Below are 14,230 nucleotides of genomic sequence, written 5' to 3'. Positions count from 1 at the left end.
CCTCAGGGTCGCAGCCTCACCCCCTCCACCGACCCCCTTGGCCGGGCTGCGCTCCCTGCTTCCGGCCTGAATCCCACCGCCGCCTCCTGATGAAACCATCGCCCGGCCGGTAGGTTGTCATTTCTATTCGTATATGTTGCTCAGTTTCGGATTATTTTTTTAATTTTTTTGAAGGCCCTTTGAACTCTCCGGGTTTGAAGAATCAGCTGTTTCTTCCGCGCAGGCGCGAGGGTTGCCCTCCGGCGGGTCTCCCCGGCAGGCCCTCCGAGGGGCAGCGCTCACGCCCATCCTCCCATCCGTGCGGGACACGTGCACGCGTCTCTCTCAGAAGCCGCATCCCTCCCGCACTCGGGGTGGTGTTCAGCCTGCAGACACCCCCCTGCTGTGGGCGTCCCCCGTCTGCTCCCCACCCCTCGGCGCTAGTCCCCTCTCGACTCCGAGGAGCTGGGCGCACTCAGTCCCCTCCAAGCTGGGCATTTCCAACCGGATGAATCACGTCGGGGAGAAAACATCCAAAGGGATGCATCGGGAAGAGGACGTCCCTTGGCCCAGCCCAGGGTGAAGGCAGGTGCGTGCAGGCCGGTGCACCCACGTCCTCTGGGGGGCGAGGCGGGGGGGCAGCCACATGACGTCAGAACGCGGCTCTGCAGGCGGGCCTGAGACCCGAGCTCCGGTGGATCCGGTCCACTCAGGAGCGGGAGTGGGCGGAAGCCGAGAGCAGCGCACAAGGCACATGCAGCGACCTGAGCTCAGGAGGCACCAAACCCCTCGCCAATGCGGACGCCCAGCCCGATGCTACCGTCTCCTCCTCGGGAGCCACCTGGCTCCGTGCACCTGGAGGTCTCACTCTTTTCCTCTTGGGACACGGCCTAGATTTTCTCTCGGAAGGAGGGAAGGTGCCCCAGCTCAATGGGAACCTTCTCCGTTCGTGCCCCAGGCGGCTGCCTAAAAGCAGCACAGGCCTCCCCTGGAAAGCAGGGTCCCCTCCTACTGCAGAGAGGACACGACCCTCCCAGCGCCCTCCGACCGTCCAGGAAACGACTCTCCACCGACGCAAAGAGTGGGAACGCGCAGGCCTGAGAGAGACAGACCCTCTGGGCAGCGTCCGTGGCAGAGAAGGGGAGCTGGTGGGTTCCTGCAGCCGCAGCCACCCTTACCTTGGTAGCTAAGGAGTGGGCAGCCCCGGCCTCCAGAAGGACCGAGGCCACGTCCACCTGGCCTTCGCGGGCGGAGATGTGCAGGGGCGTGTACCCGTTGGTGGTGGCTGCGTCCGGGTGCGCCATGTGCTGGAGCAGCAGCTGCACGATCTCCGTCTTGCCCAGGCGCGAGGCGATGTGCAGAGGCGTCTGCTCCTCCTGCAACAAAAGGCAGGTCAGAGATCAGTGCCCGGGGCAGCCCGGTGCCACCTGTTCCTCCTGCAACCCAAGGCAGGTCAGAGGTCAGTGCCCAGGCAGCCCTAATGCCGCTATCATTTGCATCATGGTTTCCTTTTTCTGAAGGAAATTATTACTACCCTGACCGCAGTTATTTTATATTTTCCTACGAGGTGACCTGTGTGGTCACAGGTTCTTCCTTAGCTTTTATTGTTGGAGGGAAGGGGATGTAGAAGAGGGTGCAGAGGATAAATGGTGAGGGAAGGAGACTTGACCTGGTGTGGTGACACACAGTACAATGTACAGATGACGTCCCAAAGAATTGTACACCGGAAACGTGTAATTTTATTCATCAGTCATCCCCATAAATAAGTAAGTAAGTTAATCGGTTAGTTAATTAAAGTATGTACTTCCCTCATCTTGGCCGTGGCTCTCTAAGCACACCCACAGGCCAGGCTTCAGCCTCATTCACATTTCAATAGAAACCAACCCTTGGTTCTGAATAAGAAAGAAATCGCACCCAGAAGCCCTCAGACCTAGATTCCATCGGGCGGTTTCACTAGGAGAAGGTGCTGATTGCCTGGGAACCAGGTCGAGAGAAAGCCAGGGATGCTGGGAAACCGGCTCTCCCTCTGCCGGGCCAGCCAAGGCCACCCGCGGTCCTGGCGTCAAGGAGAGGCCGAGGATAGAGGGGACATTGTCAGCGGATCCGTGGAAAGGTCCCAGGACGCGGTGCAGGTCCGGGACTGGCATCCCGATGCACACGGGAGCTCGGGCAGGAAGGAAACGGGCTGACGCAAGCCAAGTGCTCCCCCGGGAAGCGGAGGACGGGGCTGGTGTGAGGACACAGGACATGCTGCGGAGGCTCCAGAAACCCCTGGCTCTCAGGTGTGGTCAGGGAAATAGGTTTAGTGTTAAGGAACCAGACCAAACTGTTCTCTTGTGAAAAGAAAGGGCGGGTAGCCTCGGTGATGGGATGAGGTCTGTGCACACTGGCCAAGGGCGTGTCAGTCAAAGAGGAGGGAGAAGCTGGGCCCCCGAGCTGAGGACACACGGAGAGGAGAGACGGAATCGGAGCTCACAGGATGCTGCCCCTCCCAGGGGTGCGAGGAGCTACAGGAAGACGGGAGACAGCACTGTGTGGACTCGGTGGTGAGAGGTGGGCAGAACGGGCATTTCATGGACCTGTGCCCTCCAAGAGCTGCCTCCTGTGAGATGCACCTGGCCCTATCCTCAAAGCAGGCCCGAGAGGAAGCACAGGATCCACCATCAGGCCTTTCTCCAGAGGAGAAGCTTAGGAGGAATTAAGTGAGTCTCCAAGATTACCCACGGTCCCTCAGCTACTCACCAGGACAGACAGACAGAAATGCTACAGTATTGCCAAGAAAAGACCCCGAGGCCAGTGGTTTTGAGGAAGGATTTCAGGTGGTACCAAAAAGGCAAGAATAACAGGTTAAATAAGCAACATAAAAAAATTGGCAGAGATACAGAAAAAGAGCAAATGTCTATTAAAAATAAAACACATTAAAATTTGAAAATAGAAAAATATAATGAGTTTTCATTTTGAGAGATAATGGGAAACCCTGTTTACATAAGGATCACAAAGTAGTGATTAGGTATGTTATCACAATTTCTGGTAGAAATAGTGAAATTCATGCTCCTCAAGTTGCACTGACTGACCATAAAGTTTCTGTAAAAATAGCTGCGTGTAGGTGACCGTCCCATGAAGGTGGACAGGCAGCCATGGAGGGTGTTAGGGCAGGAGTGACTCCGTGTGACACCGTGGGAGGGACATGTCCAAACCCACAGACTGCCCAGCACCCTGATGCAAACAGTGACTCCGGCTGACGACGCCGTGTCCATGGGGGTCATGAGCTGTGACAAGTGCACCGTGTGGTGGGGTTGCTGATATGTGTGTGTGGGGGGGGGGGGGGGGTGGAGAACGGGTCATTTAGGAAATCTCTGTACCTTCCACTCAATTTTGGTATAAAACTAAAGTTGCTCTAAAAATAGTCTTTAAGGAAAAACAAAACAGAAAAATGCCAAGGCAGGGAAGAATACAGTTTGAATAACAAAATCTCTAAACATTTAAGAGCAAAGTACCAGTGATGGTACCAAAGATCATCAATTGCACTAACTTGTGCGATGGAGAGAAAGGCAATACAATCCAAAGACAAAGCACTGTCCAGGCTGCCCACCTGCCCCTGGTTCTGGGGGAAAATGCAGTAAAAACGCAGAGTCAGAGGATGTAAGAAAGACTGGGAGAAGCATTAGGGTTTCCAAGTCTAACCCTCGGAACTAACAGCGAAGACTGAACATGGAGCGAGATCTGAGAGACCTCGGCGGGTGCTTCGTTCCAACAGGACAGTTTCTGAAGTGAGTCAGGCGACTCATTCGAGCTGGGGTGTGTCAGACGATGAAGAAGGAGAGTGGCCCAGCAAGTGTGGCTCAGTGGTTGAGCATCGACCTATGAACCAGGAGGTCACAATTCGATTCCCAGTTGGGGCACAAGCCCAGGTTGTGGGCTCAATCCCCAGTGTCGGGCATGAAGGAGGCAGCTGATCCATGATTCTCTCTGATGAGAACTGTATAGTTTTCAAGGCCGCCGCCAGCAGGCGCACGAAGGGCTGGCTCTTCCATGAAAAGGGAAGTTCTGCTTGTAGCTTTGCTTAGATTTGGATTCATTTCCCTGAGCCCGCCGCGGTGAATAAAGTATAACTCCAAACTCTCAGAGCGCTGTTTGGTTCTGGTCCAGTTTTTCTGTAACACTATCTCTCTCCCTCTCCCTTCCTCTCTGGAACCACTATAGATAGATAGGTAGGTAGGTAGGTAGGTAGGTAGATAGACAGACAGACAGACAGATTAGATATAGATATAGATATGTTTTTTTTTTTTTAAGAAGAGAAAGTGACTAAATACTTCCCGGGAACCCCAGAGATACTGGTGTGACAGTTGGCAGGACAGCACGGAAGAAAGAGGGACAAACACTGCCGATGAGGCCAGTGTGAGGAAGAAGGTGGGACCGCAGCAGTCGGAAGGAACTTGAAGGAAGAGACATCAGCCTGGCGGGGGATGGGGGGTTAGGAACAATGGGAAACGGGAAATCCAACCGAACAGTGTCTGGGCCCAGGTTCTTCTGTTGCTGACAGTGGAGGGAAGACAGAGAAGGAAAGCTGGAGTAAGGAGGGGTGACCTCATCACAGGGGAGCACGGCCCCCCTTGACTGTAACCTGTTTCTAAGTAACGGGAAGGCCTGTCTGTGAACATTCATGTTGGTGGGAAGAAATGGGTGAGATTGTGCATACCTCCACAGCAGCAGATTGTAAATGCAAATGCGTGGAAACAAGCAGATGTGTGTGCAAAGGCTCTCACAAGGCAACATTATTCAAATGGTGATGGGGGCTGCGTTTCTTAGATACTGAATTGCACATTTCTCCAAATGCTGACGCTTCTGAAATGGGGGCATCCCCACTGCCCGCACTCGCTGCTCGCTTCCTTCTGGCCCGATGCAAGGGTCCTGAGGGGGTGCCACCCTGGAGGGATGGGTCCAGGCCCAGCACCTACCCTGGAAGGGGCCGTGAAGGAGGGGCCCGGCCCCAGCACCTACCCGGGCTCTGGCGTCGACCAGGGCGCCGTTGCGCAGCAGGCATCGCACCACCTCCACCTGGCCCGCCCGGGCCGCCATGTGCAGTGCCGTCTCCCCACGCTGCCGAGACAAGACATGAGGGTCAGTGAGCCCGTGCTCAGGTGGCAAAGAATAAAACATGCGTTTCTGTGACGTTCAGCAATAAACCCAAAGTTCAGGAAGTCTATGAAAAGGCATAATCACTCCACTGTTACTCCGTCTGGACAACCACGGCTTTGTGTCTTCTCTGTCTTCATACGGATAAAACCAACTCCTTTGCCCTTTCAGTCCATGATGAGCCAACAACCTTACCCAAATGCCCGGGACACCAGGCTGAGTGTGGTAAGCAACCTGGCAGGATTTAAATTTGTGATGTGTCGTTGCTTTTTTTCAATGTAAAACCTGTCAGGATCACACTCCACTAGTGATACCAACGTGGTCACGTTTTACTGAGAGGACGTCCAGACGCTGCAGGCCGAGGCAGCACACTCCAGCCACCACTCCATCTGCACCACGCGCAGGTCGGTCCTTCCCAGAGTTCAAAGTTAATATCCGAAACAAACTGCTAGTTTTCACCTGATTGGGTTAGGAGACCTGACAGCGACTGTTTGTACCAAATCTGACCTGCCCAGGAGGTTCCCTGCCTTTTAGTAATGTGCCCTTTAATGACAAGTCACTGGAGAAACCTGCTGGGGTGGCAGAGCCGTCCGCGGGTGGGCAGCGCTGGGCATGGGCCTCGCACATCCCGGGCCCATCGACCGCCACACTGATCAGGAAATGGTAGCTTAGAGGTTAGAGAATTTTCTCCCTGGGAAGCCTGTTCATTACTGACTAAAAGCAAGGTTTTGCCTTTTTTTAAAAAGAGCTTATTTTAAAATCACCTGCAGCTCTGCACATGGCAAACTTTCAGCCATGAAGTTTGGCCATAAAAGAGCACGACACTGAACTAGCAGTGAGCACTGAGTCGCCAGCCCTAGAAAGAAGGCTGATGTAGCCACGGGAAGTAACTAAGCCAATCTCAAGGTTGGTCATGGTGAGGGGAGTCGGACAAACCCGAGGAGTGCTTCCTTCTCATTCCTTGCGCAGGAAACCCTTCAACCTAGGTCAGTGGTCGGCAAACTCATTAGCCAACAGAGCCAAATACCAACAGTACAACAACTGAAATTTCTTTTGAGAGCCAAATTAAACTTAAACTATATAGGTAGGTAAATTGTTACTAACTTAATTAGGGTACTCCCAAGGCTTAGGAAGAACCACACTCAAGGGGCCAAAGAGCCGCATGTGGCTTGTGAGCCGCAGTTTGCCGACCACAGACCTAGAGGATTTAAGGCAGTGGTTCTCAACCTTCCTAATGCCGCAACCCTTTAATACAGTTCCTCATGTTGTGGTGACCCCCAATTTCATTGTTGCAAATTGAACATAATTAAAGCATAGTGACTAATCACAAAAACAATATGTAATTATATATGTGTTTTCCAATGGTCTTAGGCGACCCCTGTGAAAGGGTCATTGGACCCCCAAAGGGGTTGCGACCCAAAGGTTGAGAACTGCTGATTTAAGGTGAACTTTGGGTTCTATTCCCAGTAATTGGAGACTCCATCCCTTATAGTGTTGTGGGAATTCATTTCAAATGAGTTGACTTTGAAAGCATCAAACTGGATGTCTACTCTAATGTTTTCTTTTATGAATGGCTCACTGGCCCTCCAGTGCCCTCATGTTCTGGTGATATACTTGACTTTGGAGAGCAAGCGTGCCAGGAGCATCCTGTTTTATAGACTATGTGCAATTTGGACAGCAACACTATCTTCGGGCTTAGGATGTGTGGCAAGACCTTTCCTCTCTGACAACCACCATTTTTCACTTGTCTTCTTTGTCAGGTCAAGCCTGTCTCCAAACAGAGGAAGCTGAGGTCTCCTAACTGTTAAACACACACACCCCTCCCATCTCCATCCTATTTCTAGGTCAGATAACAGCACAGCCATCTTGCTAATCGTGGTAGACACAGAGACAAGATTGGATTTCCGTAACAGGAGGTAAGCCAGAGAGGCCTCCAGAGCACCTACTCAACAATGAGTGTATGTTCACTTTATAAGCCAAGATTTGTCAGTTTACTGACAAGATGGAAAATGCTAGTCTTACTATTTCCAATACCCTCATCTTACCTAATAATAGACACACATGGTAATTGACCATACCTCTGCTATGCTTCCCATTAGCTAATCAGCAGGATATGCAAATTAACTGCCAACAAAGATGGCGGCCGGCAGCCACACAGCTGAAGCGAGCAGGAGGCTTGCTTGCTCCAGTGATGGAGGAAGCCAGGCTTCCTCTCTGCTGCGGCCCGGCTCTAAGCTCCGAAAGCAACAATGTTTCAATTAGAGAAGCTAAACAAACCTCAGATACCTGCTTTCAGCAGGCCGCGGGCTCGGAGCTGGAGCGCAGGAGGTTTTCCTTCCCACCTACCCTGGCCGGCTGTAAGCTCCTCTCAGGCAACAAAGTTTCAATTATAGAAGCTAAACAAACCCAGATACCTGCTTACAGCTGGCCGTGGCCATGGAGCTGGAGCCTTGGTTGCCCCTGGTGATGGAAGAAGCCAAGCGCTGGCCCCAGGCTACAAAGTTTCAATTATAGAAGGTAAATAAATCCCAGGAATAAAAAGAAAAGAAGGAGAGGCTGGGAGCTTCTGTCACTGGGGAGGGTTGGCCAGCCTGAAAACGGCCCTCAGCCCTTCACCCAGACTGGCCAGGCACCCCAGTGGGGACAGAGCTCCCGGGCTGCCAGAGGGATGTCTGATTACCAGCTTAGGCCGAATCCCCCCAGGGAGTGAGCCCAAACCAGCAGGTGGTCATCCCCCAAGGAGTTCCAGACTGTGAGAGGGCACAGCCACAAATTTTTGTGCACCGGGCCTCTAATAATAAAACTAGTGGTTCAGTGTACAGATTCGTGCATGGATGGGGTCCAGCTGGCCTGGCCCCAATCAGGGCCCAATTGGGGCTGGGCCAGCCAGGAGGTGGGGCCATGGGTAATTGGCCGGCGGGTCCCACCCCCAGTTGGGGTGGGGGAGCAGATTGGGGACAGGGCCGGCTGTGGGGAGGGGCTGTGGGCGGTGGGCTGACCTACCCTGCCCCCAAATTGGGTGGGGTTGCAGATCAGAGGCTAGCAGCCAGGGGGAGAGGCCGTGGGTAATTGGCCGGCGGGTCCCATCCCCAATTGGGGCGGGGGAGCAGATTGGGGACAGGGCCGATCGGGAGCTAGCAGCCGGGGGGAGAGGCCATGGGTGGTTGGCTGGCCAGCCCTGCCCCTGATCAGAGGAGGGGGCCAATCAGGGGCGGAGCTAGCTGGGGGGAGGGGTCGTAGGCCGATCAGAATGGTGGGGGCCCATCAGGGGTGGGGCCAGTGAGGGGGAGGGGCCACAGGTGGTTGGCCAGCTGGCCCTGCCCATAATCGGGATGGGGTGGTCCAATCTGGGGTGGGGTCAGGCAGGGGGAGGGGCTGCAGGAGGTTCGTGGGCCAGCCTCAACCCCTATTGGTGTAAGGGGGATGATTGAGGGTGGGGCCGGCTGGGGGGAGGGGCTGCAGGAGGTTGGCCAGCCGGCCCCACCCCCTATTGGGGTAGAGGAGGTGGCAATTGGGTGTGGGCTGGCCAGGGGGAGGGGTCTCGGGAGGTTGGCCACAGGCCCCACCCACAATCAGGCCAGTTTGCTGGCCGCAGTGGGCATCATAGCAACTGGTTCCAGTCGTTACAGCGTTCCAGTCGCTGGCTTTTTATATATATAGACTAGAGGCCCAGTGCATGAAATCCATGCACTGGAGAAGGGGGGTGGTCCTTCAGCCCGTCCTGCACCCTCTCACAGTCCAAGAGCCCTCAGTGGATGTCCGACTGCCGGCTTTGGCCCACTTCCCCTGGCTGCTGCAGAGGTGGGAGAGGCTACCTCCACCACCATTGCGCTCGCCAGCCGTGACCCCACTGATGCACAGTTGGGGCTGGGGGGAACATAGGAGGTTGACCAGCCGGGGAGGGACCACGGGAGGGCTCCAGGGCATGTCCTGCCCGTCTTGCTCAGTCCTGATCGGGCAGACCCCAGCAGCAAGCTAACCTACTGGTCGGAGCATCTGCTCCCTGGTGGTCAGTGCACCTGATAGCGAGCAGTTGAGCGGTCTTCGCATATCATTAGCATATTATACTTTGATTGGTTGACTGGCCAATTGGATGACCAGACACATAGCATATTAGGCTTTTATCATATAGAATAAGTGATCTATATGGTGTTTGCACATTTGAAACGGATAGTTACATAGAAAATTTAAAGTATTAACTGTTAGGTTCACAGATAAGCTATCTAGGCAGACATCTACGGCCACTCCCCTGCCACTGGGGATCATGTTTGATTCTTACTTGATGGCTTTGGGGAAGCCGACCTGAACTGTAAATTCCCTCACCTCTTCCAAGTGCATTACCCTTGTGTAAGCGTAAGTTTAAATAAGAAAGTGAGAGAGGGTGTGTAGAGTTTAATCATAGCTTCCATCTGTTATCACACACCTCAGGGTGTTCAACATGCCTGTTTTCTTTATCTCCAGTTGATGAACTGTAAGGATTGGGGGATTCTTCACCCTAATATGCAGCGTGAACTCAGCCAGGGATCCACTGATCTGCTAACAGAGCCCTGTCCTCTGGACAGCCCCACGAGGCGTGGTCTTCGACCCTGTGAAGCCGGTGGCCACGGCCGGCTGGACATGAGTGCGCTTGTGAGTGTTGTGGGGAGGAGGTGTGGCTGAGGGGCTGCGTGCAGTGAAATCCCAGATACATCAGGACTGGCAGAGATGGGCGCGCTCACGGCCGAAGCAGGTGCTTGGCGGCATGCCCCTTTTGGGTGTTAAAGCCGACTCTGCTGACAGCTACAGCGACCGCTTGCTGCATCGGTCGGAAGCGTCAGAGAGGGACAGACAGCCTGGCATCCAACAGGGCAACACAAGTTCAGGCAGCACACAGAGGCTCTGGGCGGTTAAAAAATGTCTGTTAAATAAAAGATATATATGAAGAGGGGGGACCCAGGCTGGCACAGCAAGCAGACAGTTTCATGCAGTGACCTCATCACCCCCAGGACCTGGGACCCGTAGCTAAACCTCCCATCCCGAGAGTGACGAGGCCACGGGAACTGTGGGCTGCGGGTTGGCAAGTAACAGAACAGGATGCCGGTTCCGGGTCCCTCCGGACAAGGGGCGGTAATGCGTCAGCATGGTGTGTCTCGGACATGCGAGGGACACACTTACAGTAACACAATGACTCGGCCATGGCCGGCGTGGCTCAGCATGTGCACCAAAAGATGGCTGGTTCGATCCCCAGTCGGAGCACATGCCTGGGCTGCAAGCTCGATCCCCAGTCGGGGTGCATACAGGGGGCAGCCAATCAATGTTTCTCTCTCACATCAAAGTTTCTCTCTCTCCCTTCCTCTCCCTCTCTCTCTAAAAAAAAAAAATCAATAAAAACGCTTTTTAAAAAAGCAATTATTTATTGTTTACCAGAAATTCCAGTGGAACTGGCAGTCCTGTAATTTACCTGCAACCCTGCCCACTTGGTGTCTTCTCCCTGAAGAGCACATCGTACCCGAGTGAAAACAAACAGAGCCTAAGGGCAGCCGAGGGCAGGGTTCCCTCAGCAGCCGCCTCACAAGCACGTCCTTGGAGGGAGCTGAGGGGGAGAGTGTAATGGACACGTGAGAAGATGAAACAACCGAAGGCCTCTATATTGACCAACAGATGGAAGTCAGAGTGTGGTACTGCAGCTGCCAAATGTGGAAGTCTTTAGGAACCTGAGACATGTCCACGTTGTGGTTTTGTTTGTCTCTGTGGAAAGCTGCACGTCCCGATGCAGTGTGTTTCTGCAGAGGAGAGGACAGCGCTGTGGAGAACCCGTAGCTGCCAAGCTATTTGAAACTGGTCGGCGGAGAAGCACGGAGTCACACCAACATTTCAGAGGGGTTCTCTCTGAGGGTTGTGCAAGTCTCCCCGAGATAAAAGACTGCCTCAGGAGGTGTCAGTCACGCATCTCATAGATGTGCTGGCATTGTTACTGTCGTCACGTGATCATTAACAGTATCGTCATCTCTCCTGGGACCCTGCAGTGTCGGGACACACGTGTGGAGCCCGCAGCCCGGTGGGAGCACGGAGGACCTGTCGGTGAGTGGTCTGCACGGCTCCATTCACGAGCGGGAGGGACACTGGTAAACGCAGCCTTTACATTTCCATTTTGGGACCGTTTTATGCTCCCTATGTCGGTAATATGAAGAGGGACTATTGTGTAACATTTAAAATCAAATACACGTATTTCACGTGGACTTTGTTGCACACCAGGCACTTCACAGAAACCATCAAACACAAATCCCCGGGACGCGAGAGGAGACACAAGGAAAGGAATGAACATCGTTTCCCGCCTCACAGGGACAGACACCAACATCCAGCAACTCTCTGGACCCACTGCCTTTGGTAACGGGTCTTTTTAACCCTGAGCACAGATGCTCGTGGGGGCAGAGCTGTTTCTGCTGCCCGTGTACATCCTCAGCAGCCCGGGCCGAGAGCTCCCTGCACGGTGGTGCCCTGTGCCCGCGGGAGGGAGTGAGCGCACGGCGATCACAGAGTCTCAAGGGCGACTCCAGACAAGGACCCACACAGAGGCCCCGAGCCGAGGTGCGGGAGTCCCAGGGGCCGAGTTCCTGGCAGAGAGCAAGCTGTCTGGGGGTAGCCTGCCTCCCAGGTGTGTGAGAAATGGGATGTAACTCCCCAGGTCAGAGAGGGCGCCCTCTACCAACAAAATCAAATCCAGACAGAGTCCAAGCGGGGCAGCAGGTGGGAAACCCGCGTCCCTGAGGCCCGGGTGGCTACAGCGAGAGCAGCCTCCGCCTCTCTGGTTAGCGCACTGGCCTGGCTGGAACCTGCACAGAGATCGCCAGGGATACCGTCCAGCCAGCGCAGCGAGCCCCCGGAGCTCACTGTCCCGCCCTTAGTCAGTCGAGCTCTGACCAAGCGTGGGCTGCGTCCACCGCGTGGGGACGCTCCAGGACCAGCGACCCTCCCTCCCCGCAGACTCGGCTCAGTCCTACAATCACCCTGCACCAGCCGCACCAGCTCTCTCTTCACAGCCGCGAGCAGACGGACGCGCGGACAGCCCTGCTGGCCATACTCACAATGTTAGTGACGTCTGGGCAGGCGCCGTTCTGCAGCAGCAGCAGCACAATGTTCAGGTGGCCCATGAAGGCGGCCACGTGTATAGGCGTGAGGCCCGACTGCGGACAGAACAAAGCAACACGACAGCAGCTTTACTCCCCTGCACGCGCCCGGCTCTCCATCGGCGGCCTAGTGAGGGGCAGGGGGCGCAGATGGGGGAGTGAGGGGTCGTGACAAGCCGGGACCGTGTCTACCTCGGTGACCGCCTGGATGGAAGCCCCGTATTTCACCAGCAGCTCCATGACTTTGATGCGGTTTTTCTTGCAGGCAATGTGCAGTGGAGTAAAGCCGTTCTGTGCAAAAGACAACCGGTTAGTGGGAGACATGCGCAACCACTCAGGCAGGGCATGCACGACACGGCGTCCGACCGCATCGCCACACGTGCTGTGTCCTGAGGGCTCTGCCCCTTCAGTGAGCACTGGGCGTGCCCGTGGGGGCGGCTGTGTGGGGTCCTGCTTGTGTGGACACCGAAACAAGCGCCCACAACAACACGGCAACTCGTCAGAGAAGGACAAGGGGCCGTGAGACGTGAGGGGGGCGATGAACCGTGTCACGTGCTTTGGAGATAAGCACGTTTTTTTCTGATGAAAGGCCACATCTTAGGCGTAAACACCCTTCATCGGTTTTAAAATTCCAAGGCCATGACTGCCTCTACAATCAGTGTTTGAGATCTGCTACCACTTTCTCCAGGAGGAGGTGCCAATGAGCAGAAAGCATGATTTGTGTGGATAGTTTTTTCTATCCTGATGTTATATTAAAATGTGTATAGGAAGTTATCTTAGCAGAAGTTGTAAGACAGGTTCATGAAACCTATTTTATGAAGAAATGATTGTTAAATTCATGAATATTTTTAAGAAAAGTGTGGAGTGTTTCTGGAATAATGGGAAGGAGAGATCTCTCAGAGGCAGAGGAATGTGGTGATGTCTAAGGCACTTTTGAACTTTTGACACTGAGGTCATGTGTAGGAATTGGGGGCTATTATATAAAAATGTGCCTGGCCGGCGTGGCTCAGTGGTTGAGCGTCAACCTATGAACCAGGAGGTCACAGTTCAATTCCCGCTCAGGGCACATGCCTGGGTTGTGGGCTCGATCCCCAGTGTGGGACATGCAGAAGGCAGCCGATCCATGATACTCTCTCATCACTGATGTTTCTATCTCCCTCTCCCTCTCCCGTCCTCTCTGAAATTAATAAAAATATAAAGAAAAAGAAAAATGTGTCCCCAAACTTCCTCCGGTGTGCTGTACTGAGTATATTTCTATGTGAATGTGGATCCCTGTGGGGGACGGGAGCATGTGCCCTGCAGGTGACCGTGGGGACAGCGCCAGCCAGTGTTTCTTGGCCCCGCCCCTCGCAGGAGGCGCGAGGTCATGCTGACCCAGCGCCTGCTCCTCCCAGGGCGGAAGGCATTTCCTGGTATGGGCTGTGGGTGAGCAATGTAAGCAGACGCACTTACAAGACTTCATATTAAGTCGCAATCTACACGAATAAAAGAAAACATGCAAATTGGTGTCACTTCACTATGCCCACCAGCCAATCAGCCGGCCTGGGCAGGGGCGAGCCAGCGATCAGAGGGAGATGGGGGGGGGGCGTGCCCAGGCCCCAAGGCTTTAGGCCTGGCCAGGGGCCGAGCCGGTGATTGGAGGGGGCTGGGGGTCCCCTGCCCAGGCCCCAAGCCTGGGCCAGGGGCTTTAGGTGTGAACTACAGAGGAAACACCTTTTCTGACTGCTCATTGGCTAAGCTCCCTGATGCCACTGGTAATATTCTTAGTAACTTGGGTAATAAGAATCCAATAAGGTGATCTAGGGGTTTTCACCACACTCCTGGAGAAAATAGGAAAGTCCACTGCTGGAGGGCTAAGAAATGTCATATCCTGCCCTAGCTCGTTTGGCTCAGTGGCTAATGCCTTGGCCTGCAGATGGCAGGGTCCGAGTTCAATTCTGACCAAGGGCATGTACCTAGGTTGCAGGCTCCTCCCTGGCCTGGGCCCAGGGCAGGGCTCATGCAGGAAG

General features: G+C 54.3%; 1 protein-coding gene across 1 annotated transcript in view; it reads right to left on the bottom strand.

Moving 5' to 3' along the window:
* Positions 1 to 14,230, bottom strand: part of ANK2 (ankyrin 2, neuronal) — a 154,136-nt gene that overhangs the window by 79,572 nt on the left and 60,334 nt on the right. Inside the window, exons 13-16 of the mRNA XM_015563371.1 lie at positions 12,414 to 12,800; positions 12,180 to 12,278; positions 4,981 to 5,079; positions 1,158 to 1,355 (exon numbers count right to left, since the gene is read on the bottom strand). Coding sequence (XP_015418857.1) covers positions 1,158 to 1,355; positions 4,981 to 5,079; positions 12,180 to 12,278; positions 12,414 to 12,800 — 783 coding nt within the window. The remainder of the gene's footprint in view (positions 1 to 1,157; positions 1,356 to 4,980; positions 5,080 to 12,179; positions 12,279 to 12,413; positions 12,801 to 14,230) is intronic.

Source organism: Myotis davidii, unplaced genomic scaffold (genome assembly GCF_000327345.1).
Source record: "Myotis davidii unplaced genomic scaffold, ASM32734v1 scaffold698, whole genome shotgun sequence".
In the NCBI taxonomy this organism is placed as follows: domain Eukaryota; kingdom Metazoa; phylum Chordata; class Mammalia; order Chiroptera; family Vespertilionidae; genus Myotis; species Myotis davidii.
The sequence above is the reverse complement of the archived record's forward strand: the minus strand, read 5'-3'. Positions and strand labels throughout refer to the sequence as shown.